Source organism: Gigantopelta aegis, chromosome 9, assembly GCF_016097555.1.
Source record: "Gigantopelta aegis isolate Gae_Host chromosome 9, Gae_host_genome, whole genome shotgun sequence".
Classification (NCBI taxonomy): Eukaryota; Metazoa; Mollusca; class Gastropoda; order Neomphalida; family Peltospiridae; genus Gigantopelta; species Gigantopelta aegis.
In genome coordinates, this window is record NC_054707.1 from 69392347 (window position 1) to 69419433 (window position 27087).

The window sequence follows — 27087 nt, forward strand, 5'->3', positions numbered from 1 at the left end:
AGTAAGTTTGTTATTATTATTAGCTCATCACCTAAATATATCTCATGGATGTGCGAAACGACATGAGGTCGCTCCGCTTCATAAGAATAGCACACCAGACACCAAGTTCATGTTCCTCTGTCTGCGAAAATGCTGAAAACCGAACTGTTGTTGCTAATAAAAAGAAAATGAACACCATTCGTGCATTAAGTAACTGACTACTGCAGTCTATTAGTGTCGGGTTTTCCTCTTACAGTTTCAAGTACATACGTAATTCTGTCGGTGTTAGGTCTTTTTTTCCATATAAACTGATTCTTTTTCCCTTAAAATGATGATGATGATGATGACGACGACGATGACGATGATGATGATGATGATTTAATTTGCGTTCCTAATTTTAACGACGTAGTAAACACATTTTAGTTAAGGTTACCCATAATTTTTAATCAAAACACCTGAAGCTCGCCTGTTAAAAATATTCTAGGTGCATCAACGTATATATTTTTTTATTCATGCCTGTATATACACCGCTGTCGTGCATTGTTCCGGGCCCTTGGGGGAGGCAAAAAATAACTGCACATTTTGATTAATAACAGAGCACAGCACGTCATCGTCTCTGGTTAATGGGTACAGTTTGCGCTTCAGTGTGAACTATTTGTACAGACGCTTATTATCCGGGATCTACCACAGTCTAGACACACACACCCTTGTACAAGAGCCTGAGTAGGGGTGACAGGTATAGGCGTACGGGCTTCCCTTTTGTAGGTGGAGAGGGGGCAGTCTGGCTTTTTCCCGAATTAAACGAAAATGCCTGAATCTTGATAACAACATTTATTTATATTAGCATTACTGCCAAACAGCTATATAAGGTTACAAATAAATCACTACGCACTTGTACATGGATTACAACTAATTTTGAGTGTAGAATGATGGAAATACATGGTGACAAGGTCTCAGGTTAGCACATTTTGAGTGTAGAATGATGGAAATACATGGTGACAAGGTCTCAGGTTAGCACATTTTGAGTGTAGAATGATGGAAATACATGGTGACAAGGTCTCAGGTTAGCACATTTTGAGTGTAGAATGATGGAAATACATGGTGACAAGGTCTCAGGTTAGCACATTTTGCCCGAATATCTGTATAAGTTTTGATCCTGCATTGGGGTGAGGGGCAGTCCCCCCCCCCCCCCCCCCCACCTCCCTGCTCCTGTCTCGTACGCTTCTGGTGACAGGTAGCATAGAATATAGGTTGGTGCTTTACTTTTGCTCGATCTGGCTGAACTTGTCCCTACTTATTATACATTGCTAATTTTATCATTAATCAATCAGATCTTTTCTTTTCTGGCTGGGGTGAGGATAACATGGATTACGATCAAGTTGTATTGAATTCGGGAAACATATTTTATCTATCCCCATGTATAAAACAAATATTTGAGAATCGAAGACCGCATTGACCTAGTATTTCCTGTCTAAAGGCTAGGCTTTATGGGAATATTGTTAAAAATTAAAACAATGTCCTTTTTTCTGTTTCTTTCTTCTTCTTTTTTCTTGCATTTAGGAGGCAGGTGGGCAGAGTGGGACTCGGCTGCAGTGGACATAGTCGTCGGGAAGTGCAATCAAAACTGTGTGTTCAGGAAAAACAACCCCCAGGAGATGTTACTCAGGGTCCATGAACGAAGGGTACAAAATCCTGTGATGCCGTTCGCTTTTATCTGCAACGCGAAAAAATGTGCTTCGGTTTCCCGCGATTTCGTTAACACATTGCTGGATTAGACTTCTGCACATTTTTTAAATTCACGTGCTGATAAGGTGAATAATCAATCTATCAAAAACGATCTGTGCCAATAAGTCTTCTGCCTGGTGAATAATTGCATCTGCGTAAAACTGCGTGTAATAATAATAATAATACGTCTGTGTATTTACCATCGTGTATATTCAATTTTGAAAATTATAAAGATCAGCAACAAAACAAAAAGTCCACAAAACGTTTAGAGGTTTTTATTTTATGTGCTAACATTTCACGAGTTGAGGGAGTATTTCAAGATTTGGCGTTGTGACGGGAGGTGGCAAGGGTCGTAGAACGGAGGCAGGCACGTTCCACTGGTGTCGAACACTTGTTATCATAGGCTGGTCACACATCGCGTCGCGGATAATTACACATCGAAGGTTACTCTCGCAAATTGTTGTGTGCCTCCACAAACAACGCAAACAGTCAAATATTTTCCATTCATCACAATGAACAGGAACTTCCAGTTAGTAAAGAACAAATGATTAAAAGTGTCGACAAATTTCATAAACTCTCAGAAAGGTTCTCGGCTATATCAGTATTTAAGAAATACTCCACTGGTATAGGAACATCTAAGTTATGATACTTTCAAAAGTAGAATATTGTTCAGACAATCCAAAAGAAAACGGCGAGGAAAAAAGAAATTTAAAGCGAAACTACTGTTCCAAATATGAAATTTGACTGGGAATTAGGAAAGAAAACTGTGAAGAGAAAACCACAAGTGTCAGTCTAAGATCATTTGAATTGTATAACTACGGTGCTCCTTGATTAGAACAGATTAAATGGAAAATAGAGTGATGAAATGTTTGACAACATGACGCTATATTTACCTGGTTAACCGTTTACGTGCATGACCTGTAAAACTGCCATGCTTTTAAACGTGGGAGTAGATTAATATTCACAAAAGAAGACATTCCTGCTGATTGATTAAGGAACACTTAGTGAAAATCTCAGTGACAAAAACAACAAAAAAACCCACCTTTTATATGATACATTCGACCTTACGGACAATGGACTTCGAATGCGCGTTATATTACTATGAATAGGTCTGCCTACGAAATCTGTCACATTTCTTTGAGTTTCATGTTCTTGGGATTTATAAAAAAATAAAATTCCCTACGTATATGTATTTGAACCATCAGTTTCACGTGTGGGAGTTTAAACAGTCTGTCTATATTACTGGGGAATTGAAACTGATCATTTTCCATGCAGGTGTTCTAAGACCATATGTATAATAAACTTGAGTTCAAGTGCAGCAATCCGAGGACACCTGACTGGCACCATGTGGATTATTAGTGAACTGTGAATATCGGCTGTCAACCAATATCCATCAAGCATGGCATTCATAATAAGAAAACTGCGGCCGAAGAGACTACTTCGTTACTCTGTTTTATTGATAGCGCCTATAACATGGTTGGCTGTTCTCGTTGTAGTTCCTCTACACTACGATATCAATTCGCGTTCTGAATTCGAATCGCGCCAAAGAAATGGATCGTTGGTAAGAAAGAATGGAATCAAAAGTCGTGCTAAACTCAGTATAAAAGCACCAGATGAAGTAAAAGTTTCCATGATACAGTCTGTTGCTGGGATAAACGGGAATATACGTAATGATCTAGTGGAACAGAATCTGGATATAATATCATCATCCACAAGAGAACACAAATCTGAGAAGAGACAGCGCTTACTAGCAAACATGGGCCCAGGTAAGTAATTATTATGTGGCTTGTAATCTTTTTTTTATAACTCTCACCATTCTAAAACTATGTTAGAAATATTATTGCAAAATAGCTTTGGAATTTTATTAATGACCTGAACAGCTGGTGGGGCATTTTACTAGCGGAAACACGTGTGTGTATTGAACGTATACATTTGGTAACAACCTGTGTACCACAGTTGCCTGTAAAATATCCCTTGCTGCTTTATTGGTAAAAGTAGGCTATGTGACGGTAGCGAATTACCCCCCCCCCCCCTCTCTCTCTCTCTCTCTCTCTCCCTCTCTCTCTCTCTCTCTCTCTCTCTCTCTCTCTCTCTCTCTCTCTCTCTCTCTCTCTCTCTCTCTCTCTCTCTCTCTTCCTTGACAAATGTATAAATAATCATACGTTTGACACCAAATTACCGTAGTTTTAGATGTTCCTTTCCTACAACCAGCTCCCACCCCCTACAAAATTTAAACTGCTCTTCTTTTGAATAGTGTGTTGTACAATTTTCACCAAAGTGCCCTTTTACCCTTAATCCCCTAAAATAGTGTTCTAGTCCGCCCTTGCCTTTCGCCAACATATCACACGAAAACACTACCGTGAGTTTAAAACAACTCATAACACACCGGATACACAGAAGTGAAATATTCTAAGCAAGAAACTATTTTTCAGCTGGAGGTAGCGTGCTATGTACATATTTTTCATTGATAGGGCCGATTCCAGATCAGTGGTAGAGATCACGCGCGTACGCCATATACACTGTTATTCGCGAAATTTACAAGTCGCGAACATGATTAAAGGTGCGTAGCCTATTCGTGGAAAACCAAAACATCGCAATATCAATCCGGTTTAAATTACTTACTCTGGGTGGAGACCACTGTAATCGGAATATAAATCCGTACGAATAGTTCTCCCAGCCCAGATTCTATCTCATACGTATTTAAGTGAGCATATCAAGGATATACGTGAGCATATCTAGGATATAAGTGAGCATATCCAGGATATATGTGAGCGTATCCAGGATATAAGTGAGCATATCTAGAATATAAGTATATCTAGTATATAAGTGAGTATATCTAGGATATAAGTGAGCATATCTAGGATATAAGTGAGTATATATAATATATATAAGTGAGTATACCTAGAATATAAGTGAGTATACCTAGAATATAAGTGAGTATATCTAGGATATAAGTGAGCATATCTAGGATATATGTGAGTATATATAGTATATAAGTGAGTATATCTAAAATATAAGTGAGTATATCTAGAATATAAGTGAGCATATCTGGGATATATGTGAGTATATATAGTATATAAGTGAGTATATCTAGTATATAAGTAAGTATATCGAGAATATAAGTCAGTATATCTAGGATATAAGTGAGCATATCTAGGATATATGTGAGTATATTTAGTATATAAGTGAGTATATCTAGAATATAAGTGAGTATATCTATGATATAAATAATCATATCTAGAAAAGAATTCTAGCCACGATTGTCAAAATTGAGTTAGACACATTTGTGGACATATTCTAAGTTATTCACTTACTTTTTTAATGATTCACAGTTAATCAGTGAAGGTTTATATAATGATTATATAGTATGCATGAGATATGTTACAATGAATAATGGTATCTTAATCCCATGGTGATATTGTTCTTTCTAATCGAAATTTAAGTCCTAGGGCTAACAAATAAAACCTGGTATGAAAGTTCTGCATAGAATATCGTTTCTTAAAAAAAACATCACGTGCTAGAATGCAGGTCAATTAAGTGCGAAAGCTAACAAATAAAACTAGGTATAAAAGTTCGGGTAGAACTATGTTTCCTAAGAACTTAAGGCCCGATAGAACTATCTGTTTGTTTTACACCTGTATCGGGATGCGAATCCAATTGCCAATGGATGGCTTAACCACCACGCCGTCGATTTAGGTGTATAAATATGTTATCCAACAGCTTTAAGGCCGATTGTTAAAGTTTATTCTGTGTAACGAAACCAGCCATTAGAACACATTGATTAATTAATCATCGGCTATTAAACCCGATGGCTCAACCACTATGTTCGTTAAATGTTGAAATAAATATAAATTTGTCCATAACAATTTGGTAAATACCCTTTTGTCCCAACCTCAGTCACTGGTCATGCCAAAAGGTGAACCCAATCGATTATTTTAATTTTTTATAAGCATTGAGCATTTACAGCTCATCAGTTGACATACATGTATCAAAAGCATTTCATATTTAGGCCTGACGCAAATAATTTTGGTTCAATTCTAATTTTAAATTTAGTTATTGTGATGCATTAAAAATAATTGTTTTTGAGGGGAGTTTCTCTTCTAATTCAAATTGTTAATTCCATAGCTTTATTGCCTCCATTAACCCCCACCCACCCCCTGTCTTGGTGACATCCACTTGGGAATCTCGGATGATGTGTCCAAGATAGCAGTGCTTAAACCTTCAGTGGATGTAAGCACAAGTCAGTTGGTTGATTGATATATCACAATTTACAGGCATGAACCCGGAATGAACGTGCCTAAAAACTAATTGAAAATAGGCACGTAAACAGTGTTTGGTATTGGTATGGTATGTTAAAATTTATTATAGAGAATAAATGGTCATTGTCTTAGGATATCGGCTTTATCCTGCGACGGTTAGAATGGCGAATGCCGCGAGATCTGTCAAGCGGTACTTTTCATTCGATAAAGCCGATATCTTAAGACAGTAACCAATTATTTTACATATCCATTCCGCAATACACTTAAAATGAAAAATTAATTAAATAAACCGTTTTATTTCACTACTTTACACCATTTTCCAGAATAGTATGCCAACATGTGTGGAATGCATTGTCCTACAATATCTATACACCAAAACAAAATAGTTCTTAATCAGGGTAATACAAATTCATTTCTTATATTTAAAAGTTGTTTTGTTTCTTCAAAACGTTTTTTATAAATCAAAACCATCAATTGGAAATTCACAATTAAATAACACTGAACAATACAACATTCCTTTGCTCATCACAAGTAGTGTAAACGTAGTTCCGTCCCAATATGATATGGGTCGAATTTACAAAGCATGTTCATGTCTTACACGCGTGTAACTACATACATTAACAATGCTTAGACTCCTACATCTAAGGAAAACAGGCTTAGGTCAGGTCAGGTCAGAGTGTTTAACGTGCACATTCAGAACAAGCTGTTGTAGCGCACGCCTGTCTTGGGACAAAACAAGCTTTGTAAATTCGGTCCTATATTGTCAGTGACCAAAAATACAGAAATGTATCTAGTCGTCATATCTTGACAATACATAATTATAGTGACTGCAGAATGAAATAAAATGCGTGTCTTTGAAGGAGCCTGGGGTATGCCAGTTAAAGTGGATGAAAAAAAATTGACGGCAGAGCAGCAACAACGACTACAACAAGGCTGGTCGTCTCACAACTTCAACCAGTACGTCTCCGACATGATCTCACTCCATAGAACAGTGCCAGACTTCAGATCATCGGCGTAAGTCGTAGTAATTTGTCTATTTTGCTGGTGGGGTTTTCTTTTTTCTTTTCTTTTTTATGTTGTTGTTGGGGGGTTTTGTTGGGGTTTTGTTGTTTTGGGGGTTTTTTCGTTGTTCTTATTGTTATTGTTGCTTTTGTTTTTCTTTTGTTTTGTTTTAGCTTAAATAATCATTTTAGAGGAGGGTATTTTTAGTTGGTTGGTTGGTCTTTTCTTTGAGGGTTGGGTTTGTTTGTTTGTTTTGTTTATGTTTATGTTTTGTTTTGTTTTGGGGGTTTTGGGGGGTTCTGAGGCGTGGGTGTTTTTTGTTTGAGTTTGTGGTTGTTGTTGTTTTTTGTTGGGTTGTTGTTGGTTTTTTTGTTTGTATTTGGGGGGGGGGGATTTTTGGGGGGTTTTGTTTTGGGGTGTTGTTTTTGTTTGGGTATTTTTGTTTTGTTGTTGTTGTTGTTTGGGGGTGAAGGAGGATGTTGTTAAGAAGTGCTAGAGGAAGTCTCTTCAGCTTCGTTTGCAGGTTTCTTCTTCTTTTCTTTTTTTTTCGGGACAACACTCGAGATTTTCGAATTATGTAGAAAGAAACAAACATGGAAAGGTTAGCAACAGGATTTTGTGTAAGTTTTGGTTTCGAGAGTTTTGGATCCGTGCTTATAAAACTTTATCACACTAATGTCTGAATTTCTGCATGGCGTTAAAAGCTTCAGAATTTGAAACGGTTTCCCCATTATTGCAAAATACAAATAAGACCCCAACAAGATTTCGTTTTCCTTTTTAAAGGATAGTAACAAATTAGTTATCATTAAAGTTCCTTGCTGCTGTTCCAACAGAAACACGCGCGCACGTGTGTACGCATAAATATATATAATTTAATTTTGTTTGAAACTAGGTGTCGTGCTAGAGTGTATCCGTCCGACCTCCCCGCAGCGTCCGTCATCATTTGTTTTCACAACGAGGCTCTGTCTACATTACTGCGGACAGTGCATAGCGTTCTTGATAGAACCCCTGACCACCTACTTCAACAAATACTGTTAATCGACGACTTTTCCGCTAACGGTAAGTTTCCAATTCTGTTCATCATAAAGCTTGAAGCTGCAAACCAAACAACATAACCCACTGCTGTTTTCATACATTTTTGTTTGTTTGTTTGTTTGTTTTTCTTTGACCTTTTTTTTTTTTTTTTTTTTTTTAGTGGGTGGGTTAGACTGGGTGAATTTTTCCAAAATGTGAAAGCTTTAAAGCTGAATTTTCAGTTATTTGGCTTCTATAATGTAAAAAAGACAGGATGGTCGCCACATTCACATTATTTTAACAACATAGTGTCTGTAACCTTTTATTTTTAAATTTTAGGGTCATAATAAAATGAAACATTGTTTGCGATCACTCCAGTCTAACAGTAAAATTAAAGACATAGACATTAGTGTTTGAGGACTGCCACTGGTGGAACATGGTTTTAACCTATAGTCTATTATTATAGGCTGTTTGCCGTTAAAATGTTACGTACTGTTTCCTGTTTAGAATATCCATAATCTACACATATACATTTTCTTTTCTTTGGACATTTGGGCAAGGCGTGGTAGACTAAACACATTTGGTGTATTTTCAGGGCACTTTTTTCATTAAAGACAAAAGAAAAATAATTGAAATAAAAATAAATGTAATTAATGGGCTTGCTTTAATGAATGAATGGGAAAATATATAACATGGATATATTATTAATTGACAATACAGAGTGTTTTCATAAAGGCAATTTTAGAATTAACTATTTAATATCAGGATAGCATGGCGCTGATTAAGACAAAATGACGCTAGGCTATTGAGGCATGGTGCCGCACCATGATAAAACAAGCTAGGGAAAACAATGTAACATTGTTTTGAGGATGCTTAGTCTTTGTAATAACTCATAACACGTACCTTAGAACCAAGGTCAGAGACATATTACAAACACGAAAGGTCCAGAAATAAGAATGTGTAAGTGCTGGTAATGTTATTTTAACTGCCCTAAAATGCTATATTGGTTGAACATAGACTACAGTCCTGCCCAGTTAGTAGCAGGCCTCATACATTAGGGCCCGTACCATGACCTCCGTGTTTCCTGCTGCGGAGAACATGATGCCGTGAGCCATCTCTACAGAGTCAACATGATCCAAATATTTCCGTTGTCGTCTGTAACGTCATCCTCACGTGTGTCGCTTTGTGTGGGTGCATATAAAAATAGTGTCATACCCTGTGTATGCATGAAAAGGCAGGAGTGACGCTATTGGTTCAGATGGCATATGGTCGAAGATGTCTTTGATGAAAATATGTGTTAGGAACAGCAGGGAGAGAAGTTACAACTAATTCTGATGACCCAATCTGGTATGCCTATGACCCTATCTGTTATGCCTACTAGGAGGTCGTCTACTGCTCATGCCAAATTGCATGCAGAACTCTACTGTAGAAGGTCATACGAGTTGTACTGCACTCTGAGAATACAGCAAATCCATTGATTAAAATAACTGAGTCAATGTTAATGCAGTATAAAAGTGTATGTCTATATATGGCCAACTCAAGACAAGTATAGCCTTTGTGTTGTCCTTGTATATACCACATCTGCATTGTCCAATTAGAAAGGTACTTCAACTACTATGTTAACATTTGGAATAAACAATGTTAAGTAGAGCCTTTTGACCATTCTGATACTGTTTATGAAGTCAATCTAACTGTTACGACATGTCAACTGCAATGGACACTGGATGTAAATGTAAAAATATGGGCAAACATGGCATCAAGAAATGACAATATGTAAGAAAAATCCATTTTGGCGACCATTTTGATTTCGCTAATTAGAAGGTTAAAACCATAAACGAAAGTTTGGAAATAAGCTTGTTACAACTACTACCCCAAAACTGCCTAATGCTTCATTTCTTCGTGACTATTTGGAACATTTGTCCTGTCTATGTGGTGATAGTTCGTTGTTGTTTTTTGAGAGGTGAGTATGTGTATCGGTGTGTGTGTGTGTGTGTGTGTGAGAGAGAGAGAGAGAGAGAGAGAGAGAGAGAGAGAGAGAGAGAGAGAGAGAGAGAGAGAGAGAGAGAGAGAGAGATGTTTTATTTAACCTAAATTAACGTCTGCTAAAAGTGGATAGATAATAAAGCAATATATCGAGACTGTAGGTTTAATATATTCCGAATTAATTTCATGTTTTTATCAAAGTAAGGTTCAAGCACGCCTACATGAGTCGAAGTGCATATATACAAAAAAATCCATTTTTAATTGGAGAGAAAGCTAATAACAACAACAATAAACAAAATCTCCAAAAGAAATCAAATAAATTGTAAAATAGAAAGTAAACAAAACGCCTACAAAAATCATAAATGTTCTGTGGAACAGAGAGAAGAAGAAAGATAAATCGTAGAATAGGGGAAAATATAATTTATATATTACCCTTCAACTCTCTGCTATGGCGCGATTTTAGCCATTTTCCTGCGCTCATGTTAAATATTTCACCACACAAACGATTTGTTGACGTCGCAAACATCGTGCTTGAGACGGTATTGACGTTAACACCTCTGACCACAGCCGGCACACAGAAAAACCTTTCCTTAGTCCATTTGTTTTCGTCGTCTCAATATTTAAATTTTATTTTTTTCTGGAATAAAAAACACGAGTTCGTTCGTGATTCTTGAGTCTTTGTTATATGTATTTAGTCACGTTGGGGGTTTTTTTAATTAAAAGCACCTTGGTGAAAACTCCGTGAAAGTACTGCCTAAAACTAGGCAAATACGACGTTGTACGAAAATCCCCTGATGAAGGTGACAGGATACCGCCGAAACGTAGTGAGGAAATTGCAACGAAAGTTATTTATGTTTATGCTAATATTATTAGTTAGTTTGAGCACCTATAAAATCTGAACGACAAAACCGTGGTCAGGGTCGTATTGCTGCACAATGCGGAGTCGAATGGGCATTTGACAAAATAGTGGTTGATTCTATGAATCTCTATCTAGTGCCTCGTCTGTAGGAGAACAGACACTCCCGAGGAGATTTCATCCCATTTACACTGCCAAAAAAACCCCTCAGTGTCATAAAATCACGAAACTCCATTGTAAGCGTATAATACAAGTCATACCTTTATCAAATTCAGAAAGTCCACCTTTCCCAGACAAAAAAAGTTGATAAATTAGATTTCCGTTCTAGCCTTGGTGGCTGGGGGTAAATGCCCACTAGCAAGTGCATTGAATTACGCAGTGGTTATATCTAATTATAGCCTGGTACTACGCAGTGGTTATATCTAATTATAGCCTGGTACTACGCAGTGGCTATATCTAGTTATAGCCTGGTACTACGCAGTGGCTATATCTAGTTATAGCCTGGTACTACGCAGTGGCTATATCTAATTATAGCCTGGTACTACGCAGTGGCTATATCTAATTATAGCCTGGTACCACGCAGTGGCTATATCTAATTATAGCCTGGTACCACGCAGTGGCTATATCTAATTATAGCCTGGTACCACGCAATGGCTATATCTAATTATAGCCTGGTACTACGTAATGGTTATATCTAATTATAGCCTGGTACTACGTAATGGCCCGAACGTCTTCCCTTAGCACTCGGTTAATTGTACTCATACGAAAATTACAAAGAGATTAGTAAATATCAAAACTACTTTGATATCTATGCCCGAATGGTCCATTTTTAGTTTGGCAGAACAGCCAGCAAACGTCTCGCTAACATTCACGAACTATTTGATTAGTTCCCGACGTGGCTATTAGGTTTAACGTGAGGCGCCTAAACCAGTCTGGCGGACGTTTTTCCGCTCTGGCTGGTTGAACGCAGTCCATCTGTTTAGGAACTAAAGTAGGTATCCATCACAGACACCTTTGACCCATGTCAGTATTAAAAGATAAGTTAAGAATCAATTGCGAGTGCTCGTCTCTTCAAGACACTTCTGGTATTGTTGCATTGCCTTTGAATCATTCAAAGATATGGACACTTTTCTTACCAGACTATTTAAAAGGGTTGCTATGTCTTTTGGTGGAATCTAATCAAACCATTTTAGAATTTTGACCTAAATTACAGTGAATGATAAGTTAGCATTGCTTATTACGAATGCAACCAACAATCGCGATATTTGTCGATACGGCTGTCTGCAATCGATGCTTTGCCGTCGGGACGTTAACTATCAGTGCCACAATATATACTACTCAAAAGAATTTAAGAGTCAGACGATATTTTCGACATTATTTTCTGAATGTCAATTATATTAGCTAGACCATAATGTCACGCATGGTATTGTTCCATTTTGACGAAAGTGGGTCTAAGCAACCCATAAATGAATTAAAATCCAATGTCATTGGCACTGTCGACTAGTTCTAATGGCGAAAACATGCTTACATTTGCACGTAAATTAGGGCGAAAGCGAAAGGTCTGCTAAGTGCCCATAACTTGCTTTTTCACAAAGCGCTTCATTTGCACGCTTTGCACGTGTATTCCATGTTCCCAATGCTGAATTTCCGTATAATTGGAGCTTGCGTTCGTGTATGGTGCACACTCCAAATTCGACAATGGTACGACTTCAACTGACTATCGAAGATCGAGGAAGGGCTATTGCTTGGCTTCAGGATGGCAATAGGCAAAGAAATGTTGCTCTGAGACTTGGTGTCAGTCAGAGTGTCGTTGGCCGACTGTGGCAACGGTACTAAGCAACGAATTCTGTTCGAAATCGTCCACGTTCGGGAAGACCCCGAAGCACTACAAATAGAGAGGACCGCTACATCACCAATATGGCTCTACGTCAACGCACAACCACTGCACGCCGATTACGTGACAATCTGCGGACTGCGACTGGAACTCGAGTGTCTGATCAAACCATACGCAATCGTCTGAGAGCCAATAATCTACGCTGCCGTCGCCAGGCTGTTCGACCACCACTCCTACCACGTCACAGAACGGCCAGACGTCACTGGTGCACGCTTCATCTGCGGTGGCAACGTGTTCAGTAGGGTCGAGTGATGTTCACTGATGACTCCAGTTCAACGACTGTCGGGTTCGTGTCTACAGACGTCCTGGGGAGCGGTTCGCTGACGTTAACGTTAGACAACGTCACCGGTTCGGTGGTGGCAGCGTCATCTCTATCCACCACAGGACCCCCCTCTATGTGGTGGATGGCAATCTGAATGGAATCCGCTATCTGAATGAGATTATCCGGCCGTTGGTTCTCCCAGGCCTTCAGCAGATTGGCGGCGGGGCAGTTCTGCAGGATGACAATGCCAGACCCCACCGCGCCAGGGTGGTAACGGACTTTCTCAGACAACAAGGTATCGCCAGGATGGATTGGCCAGCATATTCGCCTGACTTGGCCCCAATAGAGACGCCTGGGACGAATTAGGCAGGAGAGTTCGGGATAACCATGCCCCTCCGGCTAACCTTCATGATCTGGGTCAACTTCTTATGGCAGAGTGGCAGGCCATTCCCCAAGAGTTCTTCAGACGTCTGATCAACAGCATGAGGCAACGATGTGTCGAGTGTATTCGCGCCAGGGGTGGATTCACACACTATTAAACGAATGTTCTAATGTGTAAAATCCATGTTTGACAACCTTCAACTTTGACAGCATGTCATGTGACTTTCTTGTATACAGTGACGTTTATTTGTGGTTTTTTGTAAATATGGAACAATAAAATAAAAAATTGGTGTAGTTTACATCATCAATCTAATACACTCTGAAACTTATTTGGTTATAAATTTTTGACCCTTAAATTCTTTTGAGTAGCTAAGCGCGATGCATCGTTACACCCTTCTGCCTGTGATCAAGTTAAAATTTATTTTGTTTAACGACACCACTAGAACACATTGATTTATAAAATCATCAGCTGTTGGGTGTCAAATATTTGGTAATTGTGACATATAGTTTTAGAGGAAACCCGCTACATTTGTTCCATATAGCAAGGGATATTTTATATTTATTTTTCTGCAAACAGGACAGCACTTACCACGACCTTTAATATGCCAGTCGTGGTGCACTGGCTGGAACGATAAATAACCCAATGGGCCCACCGACGGGGATCGATCCTAGATCGACCGCGCATTGAGTGAGCGTTTTACATCTGGGCTACGTTCCGCTCCAAATGGTGTATCTAACGGCCACTTCTGTAGGATTCAAACATCTGACACATGATTAACTACATCCGCTGAAGGTTCAAGCACGTGTCTGCCGGGCACACCCTGGAAATGGGCCGAAGACAGATAACAGACCTAAAGAACGTTCTTCTGAACAGGATGTTCGTGTTTAAGACCGAGACAAGGTTATAATTTTCAGCAAAGAAATTACATCTTTTAAGCTGACATTTTCACAGCAGCTTAAATCCAGGTATTTGTGAAAGAGTTGACCTCTTCCGTGACAGGTCAATATTACAATTCAAAGTTCAAATACTGATCATATTAGGAAAGGAAAGTAATGTTTGTTTAGCGATAAATCGGTAATTTGTTTAATTAATAGTTATTGAGTATTAAACATTTTGTAATTGTGGCACTTAAATTGGTCTGGATAGTGAGAGAAGAAACTCGAAGTCATTGCATAAACTATATCTTACGAATAAGACAAGACGCTGATGTCTTATGTGCATATTATCACAGACGTTTTGGAGTGGTCCTTGGCTTGAGAGTTATTTAGGGGAGACAAACAATCTGACGTGAAAGACTAATTTTTTCACATGTACCACTGAACAGCTCTTTTGTGAGTTATTGAATTCGGACCGAGACACACAGTTCTCTAGCTCACGTGGGCCTCATGGTATACTCTAGCATTGGTATTAAGAGAGTTATGTTTGTCTATCTATCTACCGTATCTATCTATCTATCTATCTGTCTGTCTGTCCGTCACTATATATATATATATATATATATATATCCATCTATCTATCTCTGTCTATCTGTCTATTTGTCCATCCATCCATCCATCCATCCATATGTCTATTTATATATATATATATATATATATATATATATATATATATATATATATATATATATATATATATATTGGTTTGTCTATATATTTATCTATCTGTATATATGTAAGTCTACCTCTCTATTTGCCGCCTGTCTGTCTTTCTGTCTTTATTTCTTTCTGTCTGTCTGGGTGAGTATCTATCTAGGCAGCCAGGCAGGTAAACAGCTACCTTCCTACCTACCTACCTGTCTGCATGATTATCCATTTCACTCACCATTTATCCATCCATCTATTTATTTATCCATCTATCCATCTTTCTATCCATATATCCATCTATCTATGCATCCATCCATCCATCCATCCATTCATCCATTCATCTATCCATCTATTATTTATTTGCATATCTGTGTGTTTATCTAGATGACTTGCAGGACTCCCTGGACACGTATTTAGCGTCCTACAGCAAGGTAAAGCTGGTGAGATCTAGTCACAGACTCGGGCTGGTACGTGCGCGTCTACTGGGCGTCTCCATGACAACGGCTCCAATTCTAGTCTTTCTTGATTCACACTGCGAGTGTGCTGAAGGTACGGAGTTACTAGTTACATTGTACTGAACTTTGTAGGGTTAAAGCTCATGCGGAACTGATCGAGGTCGGAGGAGGGGTGGGGATGCGTGGTAATATTGTTCAACCCTCCCTCCACGACACTATATAAAATTATATTATGTAAAAAAAAAAACACCAAAAAAACGCAGATTTGCTATCCATAAAATAATTATATTGCCCCTCCCTACATATATACACATACAGGCATTCACACGCACACCCTAATCCTTTTCTCCTTTTTTTTTTGGGGGGGGGGGGGTGGGGGGTGGGAGTAGGGTGAAAATGTTTAAGTAGAAAGTTATTTCAGTGAACGTTTGTTGCGGCTGGTCTTCCGTTATTAATGAAAATTTTAATGCTATCGTTATTTCACAAGGATCATGTAGCGATCTGCTTAAAACCAACAGTGTAGGACTAGGTGAATTATACTCATGGTATTTATATACATAGCATATTCAGTTTCTAAAGTTGATCCTACAGTTTGGTTAAAATACATCAAAATGGGGAAACGTCTTTCTTAAAAGTGCCAAATGCTTAGTACGCTAAGCTATGGATGACATATTTCATATGATATATCTACAATATTAGAAGAGGACCATATATTTTGGCCCAGTACATTAAAAGTGATATCTACACTATGTTTAAAAATGTGGTGCGCACCCCTGCACCTTTCTTTATCCACCCGCCCATGTATTAAATCACTCCGATGAGATTTCACTCAGTTACCCTTTCCAGGATGGCTGGAGCCCCTTGTGATGGAGATCTACAAGAACTCCAGTAGTGTGTTGACGCCGATCATCGACATCATCGACAAGAACACCTTCCACATCGTTGGCGCCGACAACAACCTCGGCGGCTTCAGTATAGAAAGCATGACGTTCGAGTGGATCCGAGTTCCACGCCGAATAGCCGCCATGAGGAAGTCCGCAGCCGACCCTTTCATGTAAGCGCTGCGATTGGTATGGTTTCATCACTGTTAGGGGGCGAGACGTAGCCCAGTGGTATTTAGCGTTCGCTTGATGCGTGATCGGTTTGGGATCGAACCCGTTGATAGGCCGAAGGGCTATTTCTCGTTCCAGCCAGTGCACCACGACTGGTATATCAAAGGCCGTGGTATTTTCTATCCTGTCTGTGGGATGGTGCATATAAAAGACCTCTTGCTACTAATGGAAAAATGTAGCGGGTTTCCTCTCTATGACTGTGTCAAAATTACCATATGTTTGACATCCAATAGCCGATGATTAACAAATCAATATGCTCTAATGGTGTTGTTAAACAAAACAACTTTATTTCCTATCTCCAGTTATGACAGCCCTCCACGGGGACAGGAGAGTTTTTATGAGGTTACTGGTGTGTGAAATTTATCATTCGTCACATTTTTATATACTTATAAATATGAGAATTACTGAGTTAACACGTTGCTCTTTGCAGATCTCCCACGATGGCCGGCGGTCTGTTTGCAATTTCGAAGGAGTTCTTCTTTAGTATTGGTAGTTACGATCCAGGATTTGAAGTCTGGGGTGGCGAAAATTTGGAAATCTCTCTCAGAGTAATTAGGGACTTTGTGTGTGCATGCCTTTGTGTGTGCATGCTTTTGTACATGCATGTGTGTATGTGTACGTTTGTGTTTGCGTATGGAGTAAATGTTTTAAAAATAGGAACAATATCTTGTTTATTTGTATTTAAAACATTTTAAAATTCTGTTAGTAAATGTTGTTGGGGTTTCTTGGTGTACATTAAAGTTTGATAGTAGTATTAAGAGTAAAAGCTTTGGAAATGTCACTCTATGGGTATGTTGTACTTTAATTAATTTTATATTTTTTAGACAATAACAGCACAGAACGCAAGTATATCGGTTGTGCTGCAAAGTAATTCCATACATTTAACGACTATTCGTATTTAAATCTAATCCTTTCGATTCCATCCAAAACGTTTATTACAATTGATGCCGACTTATTCTAAATTTTAATATTACTTATCTGTGATATTTGTATTTTTGCACAGTTCTTTACACTGTGTTTTTATTTAACTGTTGAATTTTTATATTGATGTTGATCATTCATTTTATTTAAATCTATTTTGTGCCTTTTAAAATTTGGAAACACCAGTAGCCTGTATGCATGTGTTACTTTAAATCAAATATATAATATTCTCTATCATGAGAAAGGTGTGTAACATTTTAGTGTTGTTTGCTTTGGTTTCAGATATGGATGTGTGGCGGGCAGATCATGACTAGTCCCTGCTCCAGAGTCAGTCACGTGTTCAGAGACAAATCGCCGTATATAAATGCTGGTGCTGAATTCATAGGGAAGAACGCACATCGGGTGGCTAAGCTGTGGCTGGATGAATACGAACCTTTCTTTTTCAAAAACTTTGGTTACTTTGGGGTTAGTATGAGCCCACGGGGCTATAGCTAGGAAGGGGGAGTGGGGCAGTAATCTCCAAATTTTGTTTAGCTGTTGAAGACCCTATATTACTGTGCCCAGATTATTTTCAGCTGTTGAAGACCCTATATTACTGTGCCCAGATTATTTTCAGCTGTTGAAGACCCAATATTACTGTGCCCAGATTATTTTCAGCTGTTGAAGACCCAATATTACTGTGTCCAGATTATGTTCAGCTGTTGAAGACCCTATATTACTGTGCCCAGATTATTTTCAGCTGTTGAAGACCCTATATTACTGTGCCCAGATTATTTTCAGCTGTTGAAGACCCAATATTACTGTGTCCAGATTATGTTCAGCTGTTGAAGACCCTATATTACTGTGCCCAGATTATTTACTCTTTGGTAGACAACCCACCCCACCGCCACAGGTGCATGTGGAGTGGAAGGTTTTCGAGGGTCGTGACACACACATATACACACGCCGCACGCACGCACGCAAGCACGCAAGCACGCACGTGCGCGCTCAAGAATATGACTCGACCCCCCCCCCCCCCAAACTTCACTCGCCACAGTCTAGACGCCCTCCCCTGTTAAAATTCCCCGCCTGCCATTTTTCTCTGAAGACTTCGTGTCTGAATTACAAAATGTTTGAAAGCCAGTAGCCAATGTACTAGTGGTGTCATTAAACAATTCAAACTTTTAACTCGTAGCGGAGATGTTCATTATATATGTAGCCACTTTGAAGTTAACACGAGTTCTTCACTTAGAGTCTTGAGTCTCAACTTTAAAGCTACCATATCGAGTGTATTTTTACCCCTTACCTATATACAATAGACCTTCCACCCATAGGCGTACAGGCCCCCATTTGTGTAGGGAGTGGGTGGGCGAGTCAGGCTGATTTTTGCCCGAATTAAACAAAAGTGCCCGAATCTGGATTGCAACGTTTATTCATATTATCATTACTGTCAAACAGCAATATATGGTTGCAAACGAATCACCACGCATTTTTACATGGATTACAACAAATATATTGGGTAGAATAATGAAAATACATGGTGAAAAGTTTTCAGGCCAGCTCATTTTGTCCGAATGTTACTATTGTTTTTGCGCCCCCAACATCCGAACCACCCCACCCCTACCCCCACCCTCCCCACTCCCGTCTCGTACTCTTATGCTTCCACCTTAAGTTTCTCACCATCTCACGCCTTTCTTTAGTGTTCGGTCCGATTAATCGAATATTCGTTCGCTAAATCGCTATTCAAATTATGCGAATGTTACTTTCAAGTATTAGAATATCTGGGGATTTTAAATCGTAGGGGAACCTGACTCTAAACGAGATGGATAATGCGGTTTCTTCGATTTGTAAGGTCAGTCCTGCATGCTGCTTGCCACGTGCATTCATTTGGAACCATAAAGCATGTCTCAAGTTTCAGAACAAAGTATTACACGTGTAGCTGAAATTTATTTTTTAAAAAATAGTATTTCAGTAACACGGGAATGGGACACATACATGTATAATGCAATCAATATAACGATTCTACAGTTAAGGGACATTCCTGAGTTTGCTGCAATTTTTAAGATGTTATCGACTAACAGAGACTTTTTAACGATTGTAATTACATATCAAATATATTTTTCTGCATAAAATATTAGCGGCTGTATATTAAACGTGTTTCTGGTCATTCTAATATTTGTACTACGTTAAATTTCATTTTATTTCCTAAAATAAATGTTTTTCGTACGTACGAAATTATTTGAAGACAAAATCCAGTTTGGCCTTCTTACAAATATTAAGACGACCAGAAACATATTGAATATACAGACACTGATATCCTAAAGAAGAACAAATATTTAGTATGTAAGTTTAATCGTAGAAATATTTTATTAGTCGGAAACATCTTACAATGCAGCAAACTCGGGAATGTCCCTTTAAAACAAAAACTCTGCGGTCAACTTATATATAGAACTGCTGTTGGTTGTCAAACTAACATAAATATGTAAATGAAATGTGTTTTTAAGAGTTTTGGGGGAAAAGTTAGTTATGGTCAGTCCCCATTTCCATCGAGTATTCGAATACCGTTTTCAGATCGAATAACGAACACTACCTTGCTTCGATATTTGTTGTAGCTCTAGGTCGCTTGACATCCAATAGCCGATGGTTAATACATCAATGTGCTCTAGTGGTGTCGTTAAACAAAACAAACTTTAACTAATCTAGATCGCATTAAAATGTACACTGGTGGAAAGTAAAGTTTGTTTTATTTAACGACGCCACTAGAGCACATTGATTTTTATCTTATCATCGGCTATTGGACGTCAAACATATGGTCATTCTGACACTGTTTTCAGAGGAAACCCGCTGTCGCCACATAGGCTACTATTTACGACAGGCAGCAAGGGATCTTTTATTTGCGCTTCCCACAGGCAGGATAGCACAAACCATGGCCTTTGTTGAACCATGCTTTTAAGTATTATATTATAATGATTTAGAATTTTGGTGAGTGCATTGGAGGAAAACGATCTTGGAATCAATAACGTTTCAGCAAAGATATTCCGTAAACTGCTATGAGAATATTCTCCTGTTTTTCTTCTTTCTCTGGGTGTAGGGGTTTTAGGGTTTTTTATGTTGTTGTTTTTTGTTTTGTTTTGTTTTGGGGTTTTTTGTTGTTGTTTGTCTTTTTGTCTTTTGTTTTTCACAATGGGGAGGGACATAGCCCAGTGGTATAACGCTCGCCTGATGTGTGGTCGGTCTAAGATCGATCCCCGTCAGTGGGCCCATTTCTCGTTTCATACAGTGCACCACGACTGGTATATCAAAGGCCGTGGTGTATGCTCTCCTGTCTGTGGGATGGTGCATATAAAAGATTCCTTGTTACTAATGTTACCGATCTCGGTCGGTGCTCCCTTGCACCTGCCAGTGCTGGTGGTCCCCTCCCCAATCCTCCCCAGCCCTTACCTGTCCTCTCTAGGACTATATATCATAATTACCAAATGTTTGACATCTAATCGCTGATGATTAATAAACTAATATGTTCTAGTGGTGTCGTTAAACAAAACAAACTTTAACTTTCTTTGTTCACAGGGCGACGTGTCAGAACGACTAAAGCTAAAAGAAACCTTGCATTGTCAAAGCTTTGACTGGTACCTGGAACATGTTTTTCCAGAGTTGTACGTGCGTGGATCAGGCCAATACCTGGGCCAGGTAATCGTCATACAAGATAGACTAAGCATGTGCGGATAAACAGGAAGTTATGGGGGGGTCACCCTAGAACCGCAAATGTCTTAATTACCGTACAAACAATTCATAGTAACTCCACATAGAATTGACAGCCTTTTTTATGTTGCAAGAACAATACTGGACCCGCATTTGCTAGATTGATTTTATTTATATATATATATATATATATATATATATATATATATATATATATATATATATGCTTATGCAGTACATTTTTAAACATCATTATTTATTGTCCTAGAAATGTGTTATGGTAATGTCAGGGTTGGGGCCCCGAATTCTATCTAACATATTATATAGTAAATAGACATTACATAATCTTACTATGAAAATAATGTAACATTTTGACATCAAAATAAAATGAAGCAACAACAAAGTGGAAATAAAATATTGACTAAAGGAATTAAGGAAAAGATATACATGTGTAGTTATATATAGATATGTAGTTAAACTTCGATTTCTCGCACTCAAGCGACGGTCCAGACTGAATTGCTATATAAACTAGTAATAACAATATACATGTATATATGTGTGTGTATATATATATATATATATATATATATATATATATATATATATATATATATATATATATATAAGATATGTATATGTGTATGTGTATGTGTATGTGTATGTGTGTATATATATATATATATATATATATATATATATATATATATAACCTGTCCACCTGTAATCAGCGGCCACCTGCCTAAATCAGATCCCTCTAAATACCTCTATTAAGCGGCCACAGTAAATGTTTACTATTATATAAAAGGAATATTTTAACAGTGACAACGTGCAGTAAATAACCGATCTTCACACCTTCAGGAATACTAGTACCCATTCAGTTCCTATACTGTGTATCAATTAAGAATGTATGACTTTGGAATGCATCAAAGTACCTCTTTGAAAGAAACAAAAACAAACCTTTTTAAAGACTGTATATGTGGCAACCTGTAATCAGCGGCCACCTGTCTTAATCGGTAGTTTTTCTCTACTCTCTTGTGTGACCGCGTAATACAGGTTTGACTGTATATGGTTGGACCACAAAATATTATCAAATGGCGTATGACGTAAGTTTTTATTTCGTTGAATGTTACTATATGTGTGTATATATATATATATATATATATATATATATATATATATATATATATATATATATAGATAGATAGATATATATATACAAAACAAATTCATAATCTTTACCAGATAAAATTTAAAAAACATGACCATATTAAATTGATTAATGGACATTATAAAACATACTCATACTTTAACAAAATTCTGCATGTAGACTGTCTCTAGTTTTAATCCTCTTATTTGGCATTATAATACATACTCTATTTTCACTGTCTGTAGAGATAATATATCCTATATATTCTTTAGAATGTGTGGCAACAAGATCTGATATCTCAGTATTCAGTACAATACCTATTTGTGTAACAGTGTTAGCAGTATGTTTCTATGTTGACTGACATTTTGCAACCAATATGAAATCATCAACATAAACTGATATCCGTAGTCCTATACGTCAAGATGATTAACGATAGGTTTTAGGGTTTTACGAAAGAAATATGGAATACTAATAAGCCAAAAGGTCATCTACACCACTTATATAACTTACTTTCTAAATGAAAATATAAATACCTTTGAAAAATTATCGAAATAGGTACATGATAAAAACCGACTTGTATATTAAAGAGATATTCCTGAGTTTGCTGCAATTTTTCAGATGTTATCGACTAACAGAGACTTTTTAACGATTGTAATCACATATTAAATATATGTTTCTGCATAAAATATTAGTGGCTGTATATTAAACGTGTTTCTGATCGTTCTAACATTTGTACTAGGTAAATTTCATTTTATTTCCTAAAATATTATTTTTTCGTACGTACGAAATTATTTGAAGACAAAATTCAGTTTGGGCTTCTTACAAATATTAACACGACCAAAAAAACATTGAATATACAGACACTGACATTCTAAACAAGAAATATATTTAATATGTAAGTTTAATCGTAGAAATATTTTATTAGTCGGAAAGATCTTACAATGCAGCAAACTCAGAAATATCCCTTAGACTAATATTTTAGTCTCTTAGTTCTATAATATCAAGTACAAAGTTTATGTCTTCATATTTGAACTGTTTTACATGTATATGAGCATTTAAATGTAAATAAAAAACAAGTATGAGCTTTTATTTGGTTTTGCAACGCATGAAATTGGTGAGATATATTGAACAGAATTAGATAATGTTCAAACATTCCAACCGTTTAATTTTACTTTGTAAAAAATGTTGTTCTTTCATAGAAAATGCCGGTTAGTATATGTGGCGGGTATCTTCTGAAGTCTACGCGTCAGATTTAGCAAATGTCTGAAATCCAATAATCGATGATAATTAATCAATGTGCTCTAACCATGTCGTTAAACAAAACAAACATTAACTTTTGATTAATGCGCCAATGACCACATAGGTCACAGTAACTCCGTATTACATTCCATCTGTGAACGGGGGCGAGACGTAGCCCAGTGGTAAAGCGCTCGCTTGATGCGCGGTCTGTTTGGGATCGATCCCCGTCAGTGAGCCTATTGGGCTATTTCTTGTTCCAGCTAGTGCACCACAACTGGTACATCAAAGGCCGTGTTATGTGCTATCCTGTCTATGGGATAGTGCATATAAAAGATCCCTTGCTGCTAATCGAAAAGAGTAGCCCATGAAGTATCGACAGCGGGTTTCCTCTCTCTCAATATCTATGTGGTCCTTAACCATATGTCCGACGCCATATAATCGTAAATAAAATGTGTTGAGTGCGTCGTCTAATAAACCATTTCCTTCCTTCCTTCGATCTGTGAACAATCTTCTACAAACTGGGTGAATCAGATCATCGATGTTTTACCAGTCATGTTTCAGACCTAACAGGGGGTCATTAAACAACGGGAGTGCTGCAGGTTGAAATCCGCACCTACGACATTCTCGTTCCCAGAAATTATTCAGCGGTGTGTTCATTACACGAATGAAATCTGAAAGACAAAACCATTATCCACAATCAAGACGGTATCACTTCACAATGCAGAGTCCAGTGATCATGCGAGGACAGCTAGTCCCGATGAGATCCTTTACTTGACAATGCATCCTTCCTGCACCGCATCGCAGAGGACTGCCACTCCCTGACTAGCACGGAACAGAGCTCATTGGAATAAATATAGCTGTGATTTCATGCACTCATGAATCACTGTCAAAACTGATATCAGGTGTAAGGGAAAAGTAAGCATATCCTTCCTCACCTATGGAACTGGCTATGTGTACTGTTACCACAGCTGTTATCTCTGTCACTTCATCTAAAACGATGTAAAAATGTGAAAAAGAAAGAAAGGTAATCGAAACATGAGATAACGTTTGTTTTACTCAGATTTGTTAACGAAAACGAGACGGAGCGGCCAGTGGGATTTAATTATAATCAGGGTGGTGTTTTATTAAAGGTTCATTCCTGAGTTTTCTGCAACTTTAAAGATGTTATCGACTAACAGACCTTTTAAACGTTTTTCTGATCGTGCTAATAGTTGTACTGCGTTAAATTTCATTTTATTTCATAATATATTTTTTTTTCATACGTACGAAATTATTTGAAGACATAATCCAGTTTGGGCTTCTTACAAATATTAAGACGACCAGAAAGACATTGGATATACAGAAACAAGAAAATATATTTAATATGTAAGTTTAATCGTAGAAATATTTTATTAGTCGGAAACATATTACAATGCAGCAAACTCAGGAATGTCCCTTTAATATATATATATACATATATATTCCTTTCCTTTCCACTTTGCTTGTCTATAAACAGGTACGCCACGTGTCGAGCGGTCTGTGTCTAACTACGATTGGAAAAAACATCGAGATCCGTCGACTTCATCTAGCACAATGTTCCGTTGCGGTAGGTGGCTTGCAGGGCACGAATTAATGGATGGACGGTCGGACGGACGAAAGGGTGAACGAATGGGTCAACAGACGAATGCTCAACAACTGTCGAACATCAGCAGAAACCTCGGGCTATGTCGAAGATTTATTAATGAAAGATTTAATTATAGTAGTTTTATGCATATAAAATTTAGAGGGACTGCCCTGAATTAGCTGTCACTGTAACATAATTACGACCATCAAACCCGTGTTGATGACTCAAATTATATATTGAAGTTGAATAGCGGGAAAAGCTTGACAGGCAGAACATTAATATTTTGCACAACAGCTGTTTATTACAGTGTGTATTGATGGCCCTTTTTTCTTTTCTTTTTTTATAGAAGTGCATAAAGAAATTAGTGTTAAATTTTGTTAGTGTTTTATTCCTCTTTTTTTATTTCTGAATCCACTAGTAGATTTTATTTTCATTCAGCCTATATCACTCGCCAAGGGGCTGGACATAGCCCAGTGGTAAAATGTTTACTTGATGCGCTGTCGGATTAGGATCGATCCCCGTTGGTGGGCCCATTGGGCTATTTCTCGTTCCAGTCAGTGCACCACGACTATTAAATACCATGGTATGTGTTATCATGTCTGTGGGATGGTGCATATAAAAATTATCTTACCAAATGTTTGCCATCCAATAGTCGATGATTAATAAATCATTGTGTTCTACTGGTGTCGATAAACAAAACAAACTTTAACTTTATCCTTCTCTCCAATTTCACAGACTTACTGGGAATCCACCAGGCAGCACCAGATTAGAAATGCAGATGTCTGTTTAGAAGCCACGAGGGAAGACCAGCCACACCCATTTGCCACTGAGTGTCTGGACTCCAAAGACCAACAAGAATTTTCCTATGGAAAGGTAACAAAATATATGCTATTAATATTCGCGAAACCTAAAAGTTTATTTTGTTTAACAACACCGCTATCGCACATTGAGTTCTTAATTATCGGGGGGGGGGGGGGGGGGGGGGGGGGGGGGGGGGGCGTAGCCCAGTGGTAAAGCGTCCGCTTGATGCGCGGTCGGTTTGGGATCGATCCCCATCGGTGGGCCATTGGGCTATTTCTCGCTCCAGCCAGTGCACCACGACTGGTATATCAAAGGCCGTGGTATATGTTATCTGTCTGTGGGATGGTCCATATAAAAGAACCCTTGCTACTAATCGAAAAGAGTAGCTAGCCCATGAAGTGGCGACAGCGGATTTCCACTCTCAATGTCTGTGTGGTTCTTAACCATATGTCCGACGCCATATAACCGTAAATAACATGTGTTGAGTGTGTTGTTAAATAAAACATTTCCCTTCTTTCCTTAATTATCGGCTATTGCATGCCAGACATTGGATAATTCTCACATATATCGTCTTTTGGGAAACTTTTTCCATCATCAGCAAGCGATCCTTTTATGTGCACTTTCCTTCAGACAGAACAACACAAACCAAGGTCCTTGTTATACCAGTCGTAGGGCATTGATCAAGACGGAACCGTGTAACATTAAGCCCCGATCTCGAGTAGCTTAACCTTGTTTTGCCTAAACAAATTAGATGTTCCATATGTTCAGTTGCCATTATTCCATGCCGATTTAAATCGAGAGGTGGGCTTTTTGTTGTTTGTTGCTTCGTGTGGAAAAAAAACCCCGCATGTTCTATCTAATTTTTATGGAAGCTATTGTTTCAGAGCGATTATCAAATATCTTCATTTGAAATATATGACTCTCAAGCACATTCAGAGAGATATGCAACGATGATAAAACGCGTAGGCCTACGGGTTGCAGTTTAAACGGAGTAGAACGGACATTGAATATGACCGGGCGGGATTCAGCTCAGTCGGTTGAGTGCTCGCTTGAGGTACTTGCGTCGCAGGATCGAACCGCCTCGGTGGATCCATTCAGCTGATTGGGTTTTTTCTCGTTCCAACCAGTGCACCACAACTGGACAAAGGCCGTGGTATGTGTTTTCCTGTCTGCGGGAAAATGCATATAAAGA

At 38.1% G+C, this 27087-nt stretch overlaps 1 protein-coding gene across 1 annotated transcript in view; it reads left to right on the forward strand.

Moving 5' to 3' along the window:
• LOC121382243 (inactive polypeptide N-acetylgalactosaminyltransferase-like protein 5) overlaps positions 1–27087 on the forward strand; it is a 30191-nt gene that overhangs the window by 1344 nt on the left and 1760 nt on the right. The window contains exons 2-11 of the mRNA XM_041511772.1: positions 1540–3470; positions 6824–6977; positions 7858–8024; positions 15324–15488; positions 16241–16448; positions 16937–17054; positions 17710–17892; positions 20974–21093; positions 24987–25076; positions 25830–25967. Coding sequence (XP_041367706.1) covers positions 3104–3470; positions 6824–6977; positions 7858–8024; positions 15324–15488; positions 16241–16448; positions 16937–17054; positions 17710–17892; positions 20974–21093; positions 24987–25076; positions 25830–25967 — 1710 coding nt within the window. The 5' untranslated portion in view covers positions 1540–3103. The remainder of the gene's footprint in view (positions 1–1539; positions 3471–6823; positions 6978–7857; positions 8025–15323; positions 15489–16240; positions 16449–16936; positions 17055–17709; positions 17893–20973; positions 21094–24986; positions 25077–25829; positions 25968–27087) is intronic.